Source organism: Rhea americana, unplaced genomic scaffold (assembly GCF_003343005.1).
Source record: "Rhea americana isolate MKP2758 unplaced genomic scaffold, rheAme1 scaffold_5, whole genome shotgun sequence".
Classification (NCBI taxonomy): Eukaryota; Metazoa; Chordata; class Aves; order Rheiformes; family Rheidae; genus Rhea; species Rhea americana.
The window spans coordinates 8295234-8309300 of NW_028186645.1; the positions used below are offsets into that span (position 1 = coordinate 8295234).

The 14067-nt window shown below is 38.5% G+C and overlaps 1 protein-coding gene across 6 annotated transcripts in view; it reads left to right on the forward strand.

Moving 5' to 3' along the window:
* FOXN3 (forkhead box N3) overlaps nucleotides 1–14061 on the forward strand; it is a 168469-nt gene extending 154408 nt beyond the window's left edge. For 4 of the 6 annotated variants that reach the window (XM_085317562.1, XM_085317564.1, XM_085317566.1 and 1 more), the window contains 3 exons: nucleotides 2778–2886; nucleotides 11259–11282; nucleotides 13289–14061. In XM_085317562.1, coding sequence (XP_085173688.1) covers nucleotides 2778–2886; nucleotides 11259–11282; nucleotides 13289–13838 — 683 coding nt within the window. In that variant the 3' untranslated portion in view covers nucleotides 13839–14061. The remainder of the gene's footprint in view (nucleotides 1–2777; nucleotides 2887–11258; nucleotides 11283–13288) is intronic. The other 2 variants (XM_085317565.1, XM_085317567.1) reach the window with 1 other exon arrangement.
* The last annotated feature ends 6 nt before the right edge of the window (nucleotides 14062–14067 follow it).

A 14067-nucleotide genomic window follows, 5' to 3' on the forward strand; every position in this document is an offset into this window, starting at 1 on the left:
TACTATCAATAACTCAGCTTTTACAAGATGAAATAATAATTGAATTTTGAGTGGTGATTTCGATATACAAAGCTATGGCATACTTCAAGGAAAAGTTATGGCCTGTCTGCTCAAAGGGCTATGATCTTTGCCATTGATAGTACTATTTAAATCTTTGAATGGTGGCGTACTAAACAGACCAAAACGTAACTAGTGTGAATGTCATAGGTGGGAACAAGTACCGGTGGATCAAGGTGGCTTTTGAGGGGATGTTTCCAGAGGACAGCAGACTTCTGCTTTTTCTTTTTTAGAAACATCTYGTTAATTCCTGCGTGGAAGATGTGGAGTGTATGTGTGTGTTAAGATGGGGRCAGGACAATTAGGTAACTATGGAAAGGAGACTTGGGAATCGAGCAGCCTTTTGCTCCTTTTGCRGTAGAATTGTCAGGGTGTTTGCCTTGAAGTTGTGCAAGTGCTTTAGACAACACCTGTAGCTAAGTGACCCGTGACCGTGTCCATGTGTATGTAAATGCTTTATTTCAATATAAAACACTATGATTTGTTTCAGAGAAAAGATGAAGTCCCCACATGTCTGTTGGTCAAAACTCGTGGTTTGTTTCTTTGTAGGGGACTTAGTTAAATATAAACTGTACTATGTTGTGCAGTATAAAATCTATTCCTCTTCCAAACCTTTTGCAAAAGCCATGCCCATTGGAAAGTATTTGTCTTTTTATTGATCTTTTGATATTTAGCAGTTTTATCTGGTGCTTTGAATTTGCCTGTTGTCTGTGCATTTTATGTTAGGCATACCCTTGAGCAAATTACTTTTCTTTTATGATACTGATATTTTGAGCTTCTTAAGGTCATGCAGTTGAAACAAATACTATAAAAAAATTCAGACTTTTATTGGCATTTTTAGTACGAGAACATTCCCTTACAGTATCTACAAACATTGAAGCATTGAAAGCCTGATAATCAGTGTCCCCCTAGATGAGACAGACTTCATCGATTTCTCATAATCTAGTGCTGGAGGAGAAAGTGCACGAAGTAGCAAAAGTATAAATAGCAAAAGGTAATTTTTAAATTATTTTGGTCATTGAAAGCTGGCCCTAGTTGTTATAAAGTAGATTCTGTAATTTTAGCCATTTGAAGCTGCACTTAAGMTCCTAAATAAAAATGACCTGTTCTTCAGAGGTGCTCAAAAGCAAGGGTGGGTAGAAGGCAGTGGAACGATTTGATGAGGGGTGCGTTGCCCTCTCACCAGCAGGAGAAAGAAGATTATTTTTTCAGAACTAATCTTTGTGGTCTGGAGTAAAGCAAGGTGAGCATCAGGATGGCAATTAGGAAGGGAAGTGTGGACCTGGCTTAGTATTGATAGAAGGTTGAAAAGTACCTCAGCAGCTTGAAAAAAATGTACTTACAAGCCTGCATTTCTCTGCTTCAGACTATGGTAATGTTTTCATGYGTGAGTGTTTAAAGTTCTAGTCTCCTTGTAGCTTGGTTAAATACCACTTTTAAAAACAAAATTCCATGGGTGCATGTATGTATCAATATAGATTGTGTCTGTCTTATATGTGTTTCTATTAAAAATAACACGCCCAGAGTAATACTAGTCATTGTCTTTCTGGACATTCCTCACGAGGGGAAGTGATGATAAAAATGAGGAATCGTAATCAAGGTAGAAGAAAAAGCGAGCAGACTGGCTAGCCGTGGCCGTTGACATGAARGGTCAGGCTGAGGTGGTTGGAGGTTCCTGCTCCACTCGGAGGGCACTCACCGGCTGCGCACACGGTGCGATGGCGTTATGCCCAAGTCGCCGTTCTGCACCCAGTGTAAGGACTGTGTAAGGACTACGGCCCAAACGGGGAGGAAGCAAATGCTGTGGACCTGCTACACACAGGCCTCTTCTGTGGCCGTACCTTGGCAGCATTTCTCCTGCTGTTCTTTTGGACAGCGCTGGCTGCTCAGGGCTGGGCAGCACAAAGAAATGTGCTTGGCTGGAAATGAAGTACCTGGTAGTAGGTTCAAATGTCGCTGGCAAGAGCTGTAGTTTTGATATCCGGCCAAATCAAAAGTCTCCAATGAAACTTCCTGTCTCTTAAGTACCTGCATAATCTCATGTTCTTGCATCGGCACTCCACACTGAACGGGCAGGACGCTAGGCTATGAGCAGGTCATGTGAGAGAGGCGCATCAATGCTGTCAGCGCTCGTCAGGAAAAAAGGGCTAATTAGTGATTTGGAGCCAGCGCATTTTTAGCCTCTTCTCTTTCCCCTCCTGGTAAATCCACATCTGTTCTTAATATTGTATTTTGCAGGAGACAGAGGCCACAAGATTGCTGCTCAGAAAGTGAGCTAGGATGATAAAAAGTTATGACCTGTGTTCTTGCAGCGAAGTGCTTATATTCTGTCTTGCCATGAAGGGTCATTGTTCCTTACTATAGATTAAATAGTTACATCCGTACTTAAAGCAGTGTTCGACAGTAAGTACACCGTTCCCAGCAAAACTGCAAATGCAAAGGTAGAGCGATTCAGAAATGATCTGCAGYGGCTAGGTCAGACAGTGGCTTCCACAATCCATGGTGACATTGCCTGCCGTTAAATTTTTTGCCATATGTAGGCATGGCATAATATTCAAAAAAATGCCTGTAGGTAGCTGACATTGAGATGTTAAAGGTAAGCAGTGCGCTACGCAGGCCTCTTTGATGTTTTCTGAATTCACTGAAAAGCTTAACTTCCATGTTTTGCTCACACATTTTTCTAACTTCTTCAAAAGAAAAAATTTTCTTTTGTTTTTTAGTTCCTCCAGGAGTGATACAAAATGGAGCTCGAGTTCTGAGTAGAGGAATATTCCCTGGAGCCAGGCCGTTGCCAATCAACCCTATAGGAAGCATGGCTGTTGCAGTAAGGTAAGAGTGGCTTATAGCAGGATCTTTATGAACAAACTAGTATATTGCTGAGAATGTACAAGTATATCGAAGTGCTGGTCAACAGGAACCTTACTGCTTGTTGCTGCTTCTGAGTATTTAAATGAAAAAAATGCTGCCGTCTAAGACTTAGGTATTTTTATTCCTTGCAGGATAGTCATGTCATATCCGTCTGTTGCACTCTGGTTTGTTAAAAACATGGTTTTATTTTCTTGAGCGAGTCACAGGTAGGTTGTAGTGAGACGTGCCTAGGGTGACCCTTTTTTCTAAGTGCAGATGCATCTCTCCCCTCCTGTTTTTTTGGAAAGACAGTTTCCTGAACGTTTTCCTGGCATTTAGTATGAGCGAGAAGAATATCAATAACACTGTTTAAAGTAAATTCTGAAAGATATCTAAACATACAGCTGTCATTATTAACTTAGGTCTTTTGAGGTAGTTTCTTCCGTTACAGGTTCTATTTCAAGGTTAAGCTGAAACATTCAAGGATAAAACATTCAAGATCATCAACTTTTTCAGAAAGCAGGGCTGTAAGAGACATCTAGTGATGGTAACAAGAATTGTGATTCAGTGGTTTGCTTTACTTAAAGCAATGATGGTTTGTTGTTGGAAGAATGATTTTCCTCAAGTGTAGCTCCATTTTTTCAGTCAATCACAACAGAGACTAATTTGGTCAAGTGTGCTGCCACTGCCGTTCTCTTTCAAAACTCTCAATATCTGTAAATGCCATTTCAGCTGGACAGTTAGGAGTTTTGGATGGCATTTCTTAATCAACACTGACTTTGCTTTGCTGGGCTGTTCCAGTTCCACTCTCTGATCTGAGTAAAGGGCTGCAAGGCAGTGACATAAAATATCTTGATGATTGATTATTCCATTATTATTTACTTGGGATTTCTTTCCATTTACTCTTTATATTTTTATTCCTTTTCAGAATCAGTGTCTACTCCTTTAGATGCAATTTTTCCGTCCAGTAAATAGAGGGAGAGAGAGAAAGAGAGAGAAAACATGTGACCTTCTTATACCCTTAATGCTTTCAGATGCACAGAGGGGAAGATACTATTGGAATAAAAGACATGGTTTTTGATAGGCAGCTATTTCAACTGCATTTCCATTTGCTGTGCTGAAGGAATGCAGCCTTGAGGGTCATCCTCCAGAAGTCTACAGAGTTCCTCTCCATCTCACTTTACTATSATCTGGCCTTGCTAGCAGTGGCAGGTCAACCATCTTCAATAGTTTTGCCACTGGCTTCTAGCCAGAGTTTGTATTCTGCTCCAGTGGGGATTACAGCTGTCCCAGCTGTGGGACTACTAGATCACTAATTATATGTATTTTTATGAGGTGTTCAAGGTAAAGGGAAGACAAGATCTGAATGTTATCTCATAAGCTTGTCTGAATTCCTGACTGAAGGCTGTTTCTTAATCAGAGGAGATGACCTGTTTCATAACCAGGATTAAATTAAGGAGGACAGGGCTGTTTCCCCTTCCTGACCACTCAAAAACATTCTTCTGTGTGGACAACCCAAAACTGTCAAGCTGTAAAGGCTGTATATAGTTAACATTTGTATTTTTAGAGAACCTGTTTTCTTGGGTTTTTTTCCAGTAGATTTTTTTTCTAGCTACCAACTAATGTAGATTTGAGAAATTAGGGGTTTTTACCTCTTTCTCTGTAGTTATTTCCTTTTTGCGCTGTCTCAGAGAAAAGCACTGAAGTAGTTCAATGCAGACATATTTCTAATTCTTTTTGTTCCCTTCTCCAGCCTTAGGCAGTATTAGAAATAGCGCACTGTGGCTGTATTCCTACTCTGCATGACGTCTGCTCATATTTAAGGGCTCCCCMCTTATAATTCTTGAAAAGGGAGGAAAAAAGAAAAAGGCTGTGGAAGATTTTGGGAAGCTAGAGGCTCATCCATCCTTAGAGGACTCTACAGTAGGGCTAGTTCAGCAGGCAGTTTTGTCTTGTGTCTCTTAGGGATATTAAGATTTAGAATTCCTTTAGGGAGGAGGTCAGCCTGTATGCAAGGTACCTCTTAGAATATCATTTGGCCCTCTTAAAACCAGGTATGTCGGTCATCTGTCATTGTAAAAATGACATCCTATTTCTTGGTGATTATTACTCTCCTAGAATATGCAGGACTAAATGGGATCTATCTTGTTGAGTTTTCATGGCACTCCATGAGAGTCCATAAAACCTCTGCTTATCGTGTGCAACAAGGGGAAATTATCTGTGCAGCACCCATGCTGCCCTCCTTTGTGGCAGTTAGTAGTAGGAGCACTGTGCACTTGTGGCTCTCTTTCCTACATAGGAATTCCAGCCGTGGCTGACAAGGAATGCTTTYGGACCTGTTGAGGTAAAGGAAGATCTGTTTCCCCTTCCAGCTTTCACCAGGAGGGAGCTCTGCTGAGCAGCCACRGAAGGTGACATAGTCTCCTGCTCCAGTTCCCTGCAGAAATTATGTCCCTGTGCCTATAAATGCAGGAAGAGCCAGACAAGTTTTTTTTTTCCAAGYTTTTACACATACGTACATTTTCTTGAGAAAAGTTACTTTGGTATGTTTAACTGAAAAGCCTGAAGCAGTGTGTTTTTCTTCTTTCAGTTAGGAGACTTCTAACATTATCTTGGTAACAGATACTTGTATAATAAATTAAACCTCTCTCTCATCTTTTTTTCCTTGGTTATCATATGTAGAAGTTACTGGTTCTTCTGTAGGGTGCTGGTGTTCTGTTGGTTTTTCCTTCCTGTCTGGGCTATTTATTGCATTTTGTGTTTATTCATTCATTGTCTTAGTGGTATTTGCTTCTGTTTTCCCACAACCTGTGGAAATTCCCTATGCCTGTGATAGCCTAGTCTCAGCACAGTCATGGTGTGTATTGTAAATGAAAGCTATATGTATTCGCAATTCAGAGTCCATGCATTTGAAGCCTCTTGCTTTAGGATATCCTGGATTATTCACAGGTGTAGTATTTGCTTTTATCTTTTTCACCTRATCTATTCAATGCTGTGATAACTATTTAGGATCCTAGACTTAAGTATATGTAAAAGTACTTAGCCTCTTCACTAGTTGTCACTCAAACCACTGGAGTTACTTTGAGAAAGCAGGCAGACCAGAGACCACTACTTTCCTGTTGCTTTTGTACCAGATCTGTTGTAAAACATAGAAGAACCTGAATACATTTTTGGACACTTTTTTGCACAGCTGCTGTATCTATGTGCTATCTGTTCATATATATGTGTGTGTGTGTGTGTGTGTGTGTGTGTATATATATATATATATATATATATATATATATAAATTTTTTTTTTCCTGGCAGTTAGTTAACTAAACCAAATGATATGCTACAGATAGAGTCTGGCAGCCTTACTCAATGCAATACTGCTTTCTGTGCTGTCGTTTGAGTTCATCACAGTTTGAGGCTATATAAACGATGACTTTTCTCTTTCTACTTTTTTTCTTTAAATGCCGTGGTGCCTATTCAGATACTGTTGCTACTGAGTCTTTGCAGGCATGACAATTTCCATGTTTCTCTGTCCTAATARACTCTTTGTTATGTTATTTCCCTTCTGCAGTTTTAACCTGCTAGTTCTGTTAAGCTGTTTTTTGTCTACACTTACAGTTGCAGTTTGATATCATATACTGAAGGATGCAGCTAAGGGAAACATAAAACTCTGTACACTTACTTAGCAGAAATATTTCATTTCAAGAAAACTGCGTGCAAATAACTTGCTGTATATTATCCAGTTGTGTAAACTGCCATTAGTGTCAAAGTATAGTGACAGAAGGTTTGCTCWTAGATTAAATTTAGAGTTCTAATTAGCTAGAATGTTTTGATTAATTTTCTATTCATAGAGGAGGCCAAAATCATAATATAGGACTAAGATGTTGAAATCAGTGATTTCTGATCTATTAGCTTCCATCAGCTGGAAATTTTACTATACTATTTGTTTTCAGCAGTGTGATTGAATGTATTAGTGCATCTTCTTGTTCCTGCAAAAGATATCAGTGTTTCTGTTCCCATGTAATTACATGTAATTACTTTATCTTTTATGTATAAAGTAAGGTATGATGGAACTAGGTAGTTTGAATAAAAAAGAGTACTAAGAAGTATTAAAAAACAAGACAAATCCACCACTTCCCATGAATAAAGAACAGCAGTTGAGGAGAGCATCATTATGTTGTAGTGCATTTGGCTTAAATAGCACAAATAGGCCTTTTGTTCCAAACTAATCTACAAATGGAAAAGGCATCCCACACTATTTTTATTTTGAAAATCATCTTCTGGTGTTAAATCTCCACAGCAGAACATAATTGGATGTGTTTTGACAGTAGTTTTTTATTTATTTTATTCTCACCACTTTTAGCTTGTTTACCATCCATATTTTCCATGTTGTGGCTGACAAATCTAAGACCSACCAGAAGACAGCAGGGAAGAATAACGCTTCAAAGCTGCACAGCATGTAGCATGTCTCTAACATGAGATCCATCATATATATTTTTGGCAGACTGTATTCTCATACAGTTCCCTGAGTGAATACAAAAAACAAATCCAGTGATAGTCTGTGTTTATAGAAAAGAAAATGCTGACTTATAAAGGTATTAAATGAAAGCAAGSAAAGCCGGTAGCACCTTACATGTTGTGGCAAGGAGTTGGTTGTGCTTTTGCTATGTACATCCGTTAGAAAATATCTTTTAAATGTTTGTAGAGGAGGACTTCTGTATCCCCTTTTGTAGAGGCATAGTCTTGACAAAAATGGCAGATGCCTGTGCCAATTTGCATCTTGGCAAGGTGCAAGAAGCTCTGTCATATATAACCAAGTTTCAAATCAGTAAGGTTTCAGTAGTTAAACCAGCCCCTTGGAAGAGCCAGCTTTACAGTAGAGAGAATCTCACCCATTGTGTGGCAAAGACCGTGAAATTCTGCACCAGATAGTTTGCAAAAGATACTTTACAAATATCCTTAGTAATGTTTATGTGGTAGGCTTTTTTCCTCTGCCCCAAACGTTAACTGTGCTACAGAGGCTGTTGGCCAGAGTTCAGCTGGGCTCCCCGAGAGTCCAAGCTTTATGAGGTTCTAGTTCTGGTGCCTCTGTGTGCTCCACGGGCTGTGCATTCCCCTATTTATTATTCGGTCAGATTGAAGTGCCTTCAAATGTAGACTTGGATTCTGCATTCTTCATTTCTAATCTGTTGGTTCTGTGTTTTGTCCAAATTCTGCCCTTCTCACTAAAGTAGATCACTGGGAGAACTTAATGCTTTTAGTTCTGGTTAATCTTTTACCTTTGGAACTGTAACAGTGTGTGGATAACCTATTGCTGGTCCTGGCCCACAAATTTTAATGGTTTGTTCTCATGGGAAGGTCTAGTGAAAACCCCATCCTATAACATGGGCCAGCAARTTCATGTGCGATGAAAGTTAAAAGGTGGGGAGAAAACTACTTTATTGAGAAATCTTAAAGAGCAAATAAAACCTTTAGGATTTGGGATGAACAACTCTGAACTGGAAAGCTAAGCACCAGTTCCAGTAAAGAAGCTCAGGCTACATTTGTTACTCTCTTTGCTTGTAGATGCAGTCAAAATTTTCAGGATGAAGAACAGTTTGACTGCTTAATTATCTTTTTTACCTTATATTTCATGAGAAGAAATTCAAGGTATTGTTTCAGGCTAGTTGCAAACTTGAGGAAAACTTCTTTTGTGTGCTTCGGGTGGCTTCTCAGGAAATGTCACAATTATCTGTAAGATGCAAACACAAACTTCCCAGGGGATTTCCCCTGGTATTAAAAAAAAGAAGAAGAAGAATTCTATTCAAACTTCAGAGAGAAGATACTCCCTCTTCCTTTGGGAAAGCAAGCGCATCTGAACAGGCAGAGCTACTCCTTTTCCTATATTTTGGAAAAACAACAAAAATGCAACATTAACAATCCTTAGACTAGATTTTAAAATATCAGAGTTACTTTCAACTATTAATACCACAGTTCTTCTGCAGCTCCTGATCCTTGGGGTGCAACAAGAGTGAGTTTCATACCTACCTTTATTTGAAGAGGCAAGACTGTTACTTATGATGAGTTATTTATGATTATTTTAACTTTAAATGTACGGGACATTTACCAAATTATACCTCAGGCCTAGCTTGCATTATGGTGAATTTATTTATCATGCTGGCTGTATTTTTCTTTTTTTTTTCCCTTAAGTCAGCCATTCAAGCAGTCATTAAATAGACCAAACATAAGTAACATGTGCAGTATGGATGCCAAAGTGTAAGCAAAATTATATTCTCACATTATCTATGAATTTTTGCATAGATAAAGGAACTGGTACAGACTTTTCTTTATAAATTCTTAATTATATATTCTTAATGTCCTTGTTTATTACTAGTATGATCAGCTTAACAAATGCCAGATATTGTTGCATTGCATTCCCCTTTCCTCTTGTAGTGGGTAGAAAAAGTTATTCTTGGGAGCTGAAGGAACTCTTGGGGAACTAAAGACCAAAAATACTGGACAGCTTTTTTTTCTTCAAAATGAAGAGGGCTGCTTTTGTCTTAACTCCAAATTTTCTGTTGTTACTGACAAAGTGCTCTTTTGTTAGCAGTTCGTGACTCCTATTTACTGTAGTCCTTTGCCTACAACCATGCTGTGAAGTATCTTTGTAAGGGCTTCTACCAGTAGTGTAACTAACTTGCTGTCGACGTTTTACTCGGTAATGCCTGACAGCGTCTCATCGCACAGCGAGTGAGCACCACTTGGTTTTCATTTGCTTGCTCATCATCGTGTCTGTGGTATACGGTGGCATACAGACCAATCACCTGCAACTAAAACTTCTGACTTTTCTGAATCTCCCTTTGAAATTACTTTACCTGTAGGTAAAAAAGCGTTACTGTTCGTCAGAATTCACAAACCCTACTTAACTTGCACTAATTTTTTYGTATCTTTTAACTGGGGTGTTTCCAGTTACATTCCAAAGCTGTCACCAACTGGTATATGTCATCCAGAAGGATCAGAGATAGTTAAGGTGATATTTAAATTCTGCATAAGTTTGCTTTGTTCATCAAAGGAATATCCTGTCTCAGCTGTGAAAAACAGTAAGTAATTTCCAGGAAATCTTGCCATTTTGTAAACGGAATGTGATTACTTACTGCTTTTGAAAGCTAGTAGAGGAATAAAAGGAAGTGCCATGTATCTGTCCTCAGTGGAATGACTGAGATTTAGTTTTGTCTCATCGGGAGGAAGGGCCYTTTAAAAGGCAAAGTCCACTAACACTGTGCGAAGGAAATTATTTCGTTTCTGACTTCTGAGATTGAGCTCCTGTGGGCTCCATCTGGCTCCTGATGAAATTAGTAACAGAACTCTTATCAATTAACAGCGGGATGGAATCAGGCTCTCAGAGGCCAAACGTAGCTCTGCGGTGCTTGAGGCTTGAGTAATTGTGCTACAGCCAAATTGAAATATTTTTTAAAAGAGTCTGTGCATGGTAGTTTCAGTTGTGTAACTGTGGTTCAGATCCCTCGAGCAAATAAAGCAGCGCATGAAAGGAGGATGAAAAGTTCTAGAGACTCTCCTGTGGCCTTTACTGACAGGGGGAGCCAGTGCTTTAAAACATTTGAAAATTTATCAACTTCTGGAAATTCTTGAAGTAAAGTTTTGAACTACAAATGGAAAAGAAATTAGGAATTACTTTAACTAAATTTCACATCACTGTTTTGCTAAGCGCAGAATTCCTAAATGCCTTTTGTCATTTAAAAAATCCAAACACCAGAGGAAGCATTTATTTTAAAAATCTATTATCGTTGCTTCAGTGATACAGTTAGAATTACAGCTTCTGGTATACCTTCTCCGTGAACCATACGTGTTCCTTATTTTTCTTGAGCTGAGCAGAAAGTGTTCCAGGCATGCAGCACATTGTTGGGCCTGAACTACTGGCTGAATCACTCATACCAGAACTATGAGCAAAAATACATTCAGCTGGCCAGAACCTATCTGCTGAGACCCAGGAGAGCTCTGTCCACTGGTGATCTAGATGGAACTAGGCAGATCACAGGATTCATTTCTTAGCGAATGTATGAGTGTATAACAGCAATGTAAAGCTTTAAAATGACTCAGAAGCATGTATGCAGTAGGAATGGTTTAGATACTAGTTTATTCTATTGATCTGTTAATATCAATTATAAGGAATTCTTTATATCTTATGTTTGAGCTATTGCCTATCAAGATAAAAATCAGTTTAATTTGCTTTTAGGGTATGATACTTTTGATCTTGTGAATATCCAAAAACACTCTGCCTGTATAACTCATTTTCATTTCTGTGAATATCCTTTGCTAATTCTGTCCTTGACCTGCTTTCTCTTTCTTTTTTATTTCCTCAAGCAGAACTGGTTGGAAATCTTTCAAAATGTAAGTGAAAAATATAAAAATATAAGATTTCTGAGATACAAATGCTCTCCATTTCCTGACCAGTTCCACCATCGATGCCTTTCTTTCAAAGTTTTCCTTTCCTCCTGTTTAAGTGATTTCTTTTTGCACCTTTCTGTGGACTTTTCTGGTTCTTTGTTGTCCTCCCTATTTGCAGTCACCCCCTGTGGGAATCTAACCCCATAGTAGTTTACCTGCCCTCAGGACATTACCTCCATAATCCCTGGCCCTTTTCATTCTAATTGTTGTGCTTTTCAAAAGGAGTGGGATCTGGAGTAAGCCCCTTGGGCAGAGGTTTTGAATCTGAATTATYGTCCTTTTATGTAAAAGCAAACACTAGAGGCCCAAGAGGGGGCAATTCAGCCAGATCATTTTGGCACATGATTGCTTTGCTCCCTGGAACTGTTGCTTTTCTTTTATTGATAGTCTCTCAGAGCAAGCTAAAAAATCAGAGTAGATTTAGTAATATGATAGTAAATTTAGTAATATGATACTGAAAATAGGCACCCTGATTTAAATCCAATCTGTTAGAAGCCTTGCTAGTCAGTAAGAATCCCTTTTGAGTTCCCACCTATTATTCTGTCCTGTGTTTGTTTYCTTGGAGCAAGAATTTATTGCTGGTTTTATATAGATTAGTAGCATGAGATTATATTGAGCCACATTGCMCTGACTATTAGTTGCCTAGTAAAATCAAGTAACTTTAATTTTATGCTAATTTATGATAATGTTGAGCATCTTTAAATGTAAATTTAGCCTAAAAGTGAAGAATCTGTCACTTAAAATGCATCACATGCTTCCTTATAATGAATGATTTTAAGGAGTTGGTTATAAATTCACCTTACAACTAGTTTAGTATGGATGATTTCTTCTTTAAAGCATTTGGCATCCTCTAATGACAACCCCTGCAGTGGCAAACCATCACAGAGTAAATGCAGCTGGCTTGCTGCACAATCATGAATGACATTGCATTTAGTTATTAATAATTGAAGGAGCTTTGTGTGTTCCTTCCGGGTTCTGTATATAATTTATGGATCATAAACCTAAAATCTAAATCTACTCTAAAATCTCAGAAAATAATTTTATTGAAAGAAGAGTTTGGCAAGAGGCTTTCTTTGCTAATAACTAGGCCTTTTATTATATACATTTCTCTTAAAATACTGTAAATAACATGTAGAATGATTGGATAATTTGCCATCTGTTGGCATTGTCTTATCACTGGTTCTCAAAGCCATTTCTGATTTTGGTGAGTTCTATAAACAGGAGCATTTAGATAGATGTGGGATTACATACTGCTGTTATATTTTTCACCTTTGCACCTTTCCTTTCAGAAATGGGTAATAACTCTGCTGTTTCTTCTGTAAAGAAATCAGACCTGAGATCCATTCCCTGAAACCTAAAGCATTTTCCCATTTTATAAGTAGAAGGAACAATAATAATCTGGGCTTGCCACTGTGCCATTCCTCTTAAGAAATACCTGTTGTACAGTGTGTGCTTTTAGGGAAAGGTTCTAATCCAGCACTGTCACAAATGTACGAAAATACTGTTCTGAGAGTGAGAAGGTGGCAAGACTAGATTTTAAAGTGGTTTATCATGTGATAGTTTAAATAGTCTTGCATTTCTTTTACTGATAGAGGTTCAAGTCTAGGAAACTGCGAAAAAGTTCTTTGAAAAGTACTTTTATGAAATGTAAATTTAAAGTTGAAATGTTAATCAGGACTGTTCAGACATCTTTTATTTGTGACCACCCTACTTGCTYCTGCCTCTTGTACTGTTGTGTTTCTTTTGATTTTTTTTTTTTTTTATATTTAGAGTCCAGTCCATAGGCAATATGAGTCAGTGGAAGGTTGGGCTTTGAAACTGGCCTGGATAGGCATTATTTTGATTATAGTTTTAAATTATCTGTCAGTTAGCTTTACCATACTACCTTTTGTCCTGAAGCAGGATTACATCTCCGTGGTTTCTAAGACCGTTTCAATTTGTTTTTACAGGAATGGAATAACAAACTGCCGGATGCGGACAGAAAGCGAACAGTCGTGTGGCTCTCCAGTTGTTAGCGGTGACCCAAAGGAGGATCACAACTACAGCAGTGCCAAATCTTCCAACCACAGGAGCACATCACCTGCTAGTGACTCCATTTCCTCTTCCTCTGCTGATGACCAGTACGAATTTGCAACTAAAGGTAGCCAAGACAGCAGTGAAGGAAGTGAAGTTAGCTTCCAGAGCCATGAGAGCCATAGTGAAACGGAAGAGGAGGACAAAAAGCAAAATCGGAAGGAGACCAAGGATTCTTTAGCTGACAGTGGGTATGCATCCCAGCACAAGAAAAGGCAACATTTAATGAAGGCGAGAAAAGTACCAAGTGACACACTGCCTCTTAAAAAGAGACGTACAGAAAAGCCCCCTGAGAGTGACGATGAGGAGATGAAAGAAGCAGCAGGATCTCTCCTGCATTTAGCGGGAATTCGGTCCTGTTTGAACAACATCACCAATCGGACGGCAAAGGGGCAGAAAGAGCAAAAGGAAACCACAAAAAATTAGAACAAATCAATGATTTGTTTGAACTTACAAAGTTTTGTTTCAGCACGTCAGGTGAATTCTAATGATTTGTGGCAATATCAGCAATTTTTTCTTTCTCTTTTTGTTTTTCTTTTCTATTTGTTTTTATTTCTTTTTTTTCTTTTTGGACCCTTGAGATTTTTATTTTTAAAGGAGATTGAAGCCATAGAACTCATACTGACACTCAGCTAATTTACAAAAGCTTTTCATT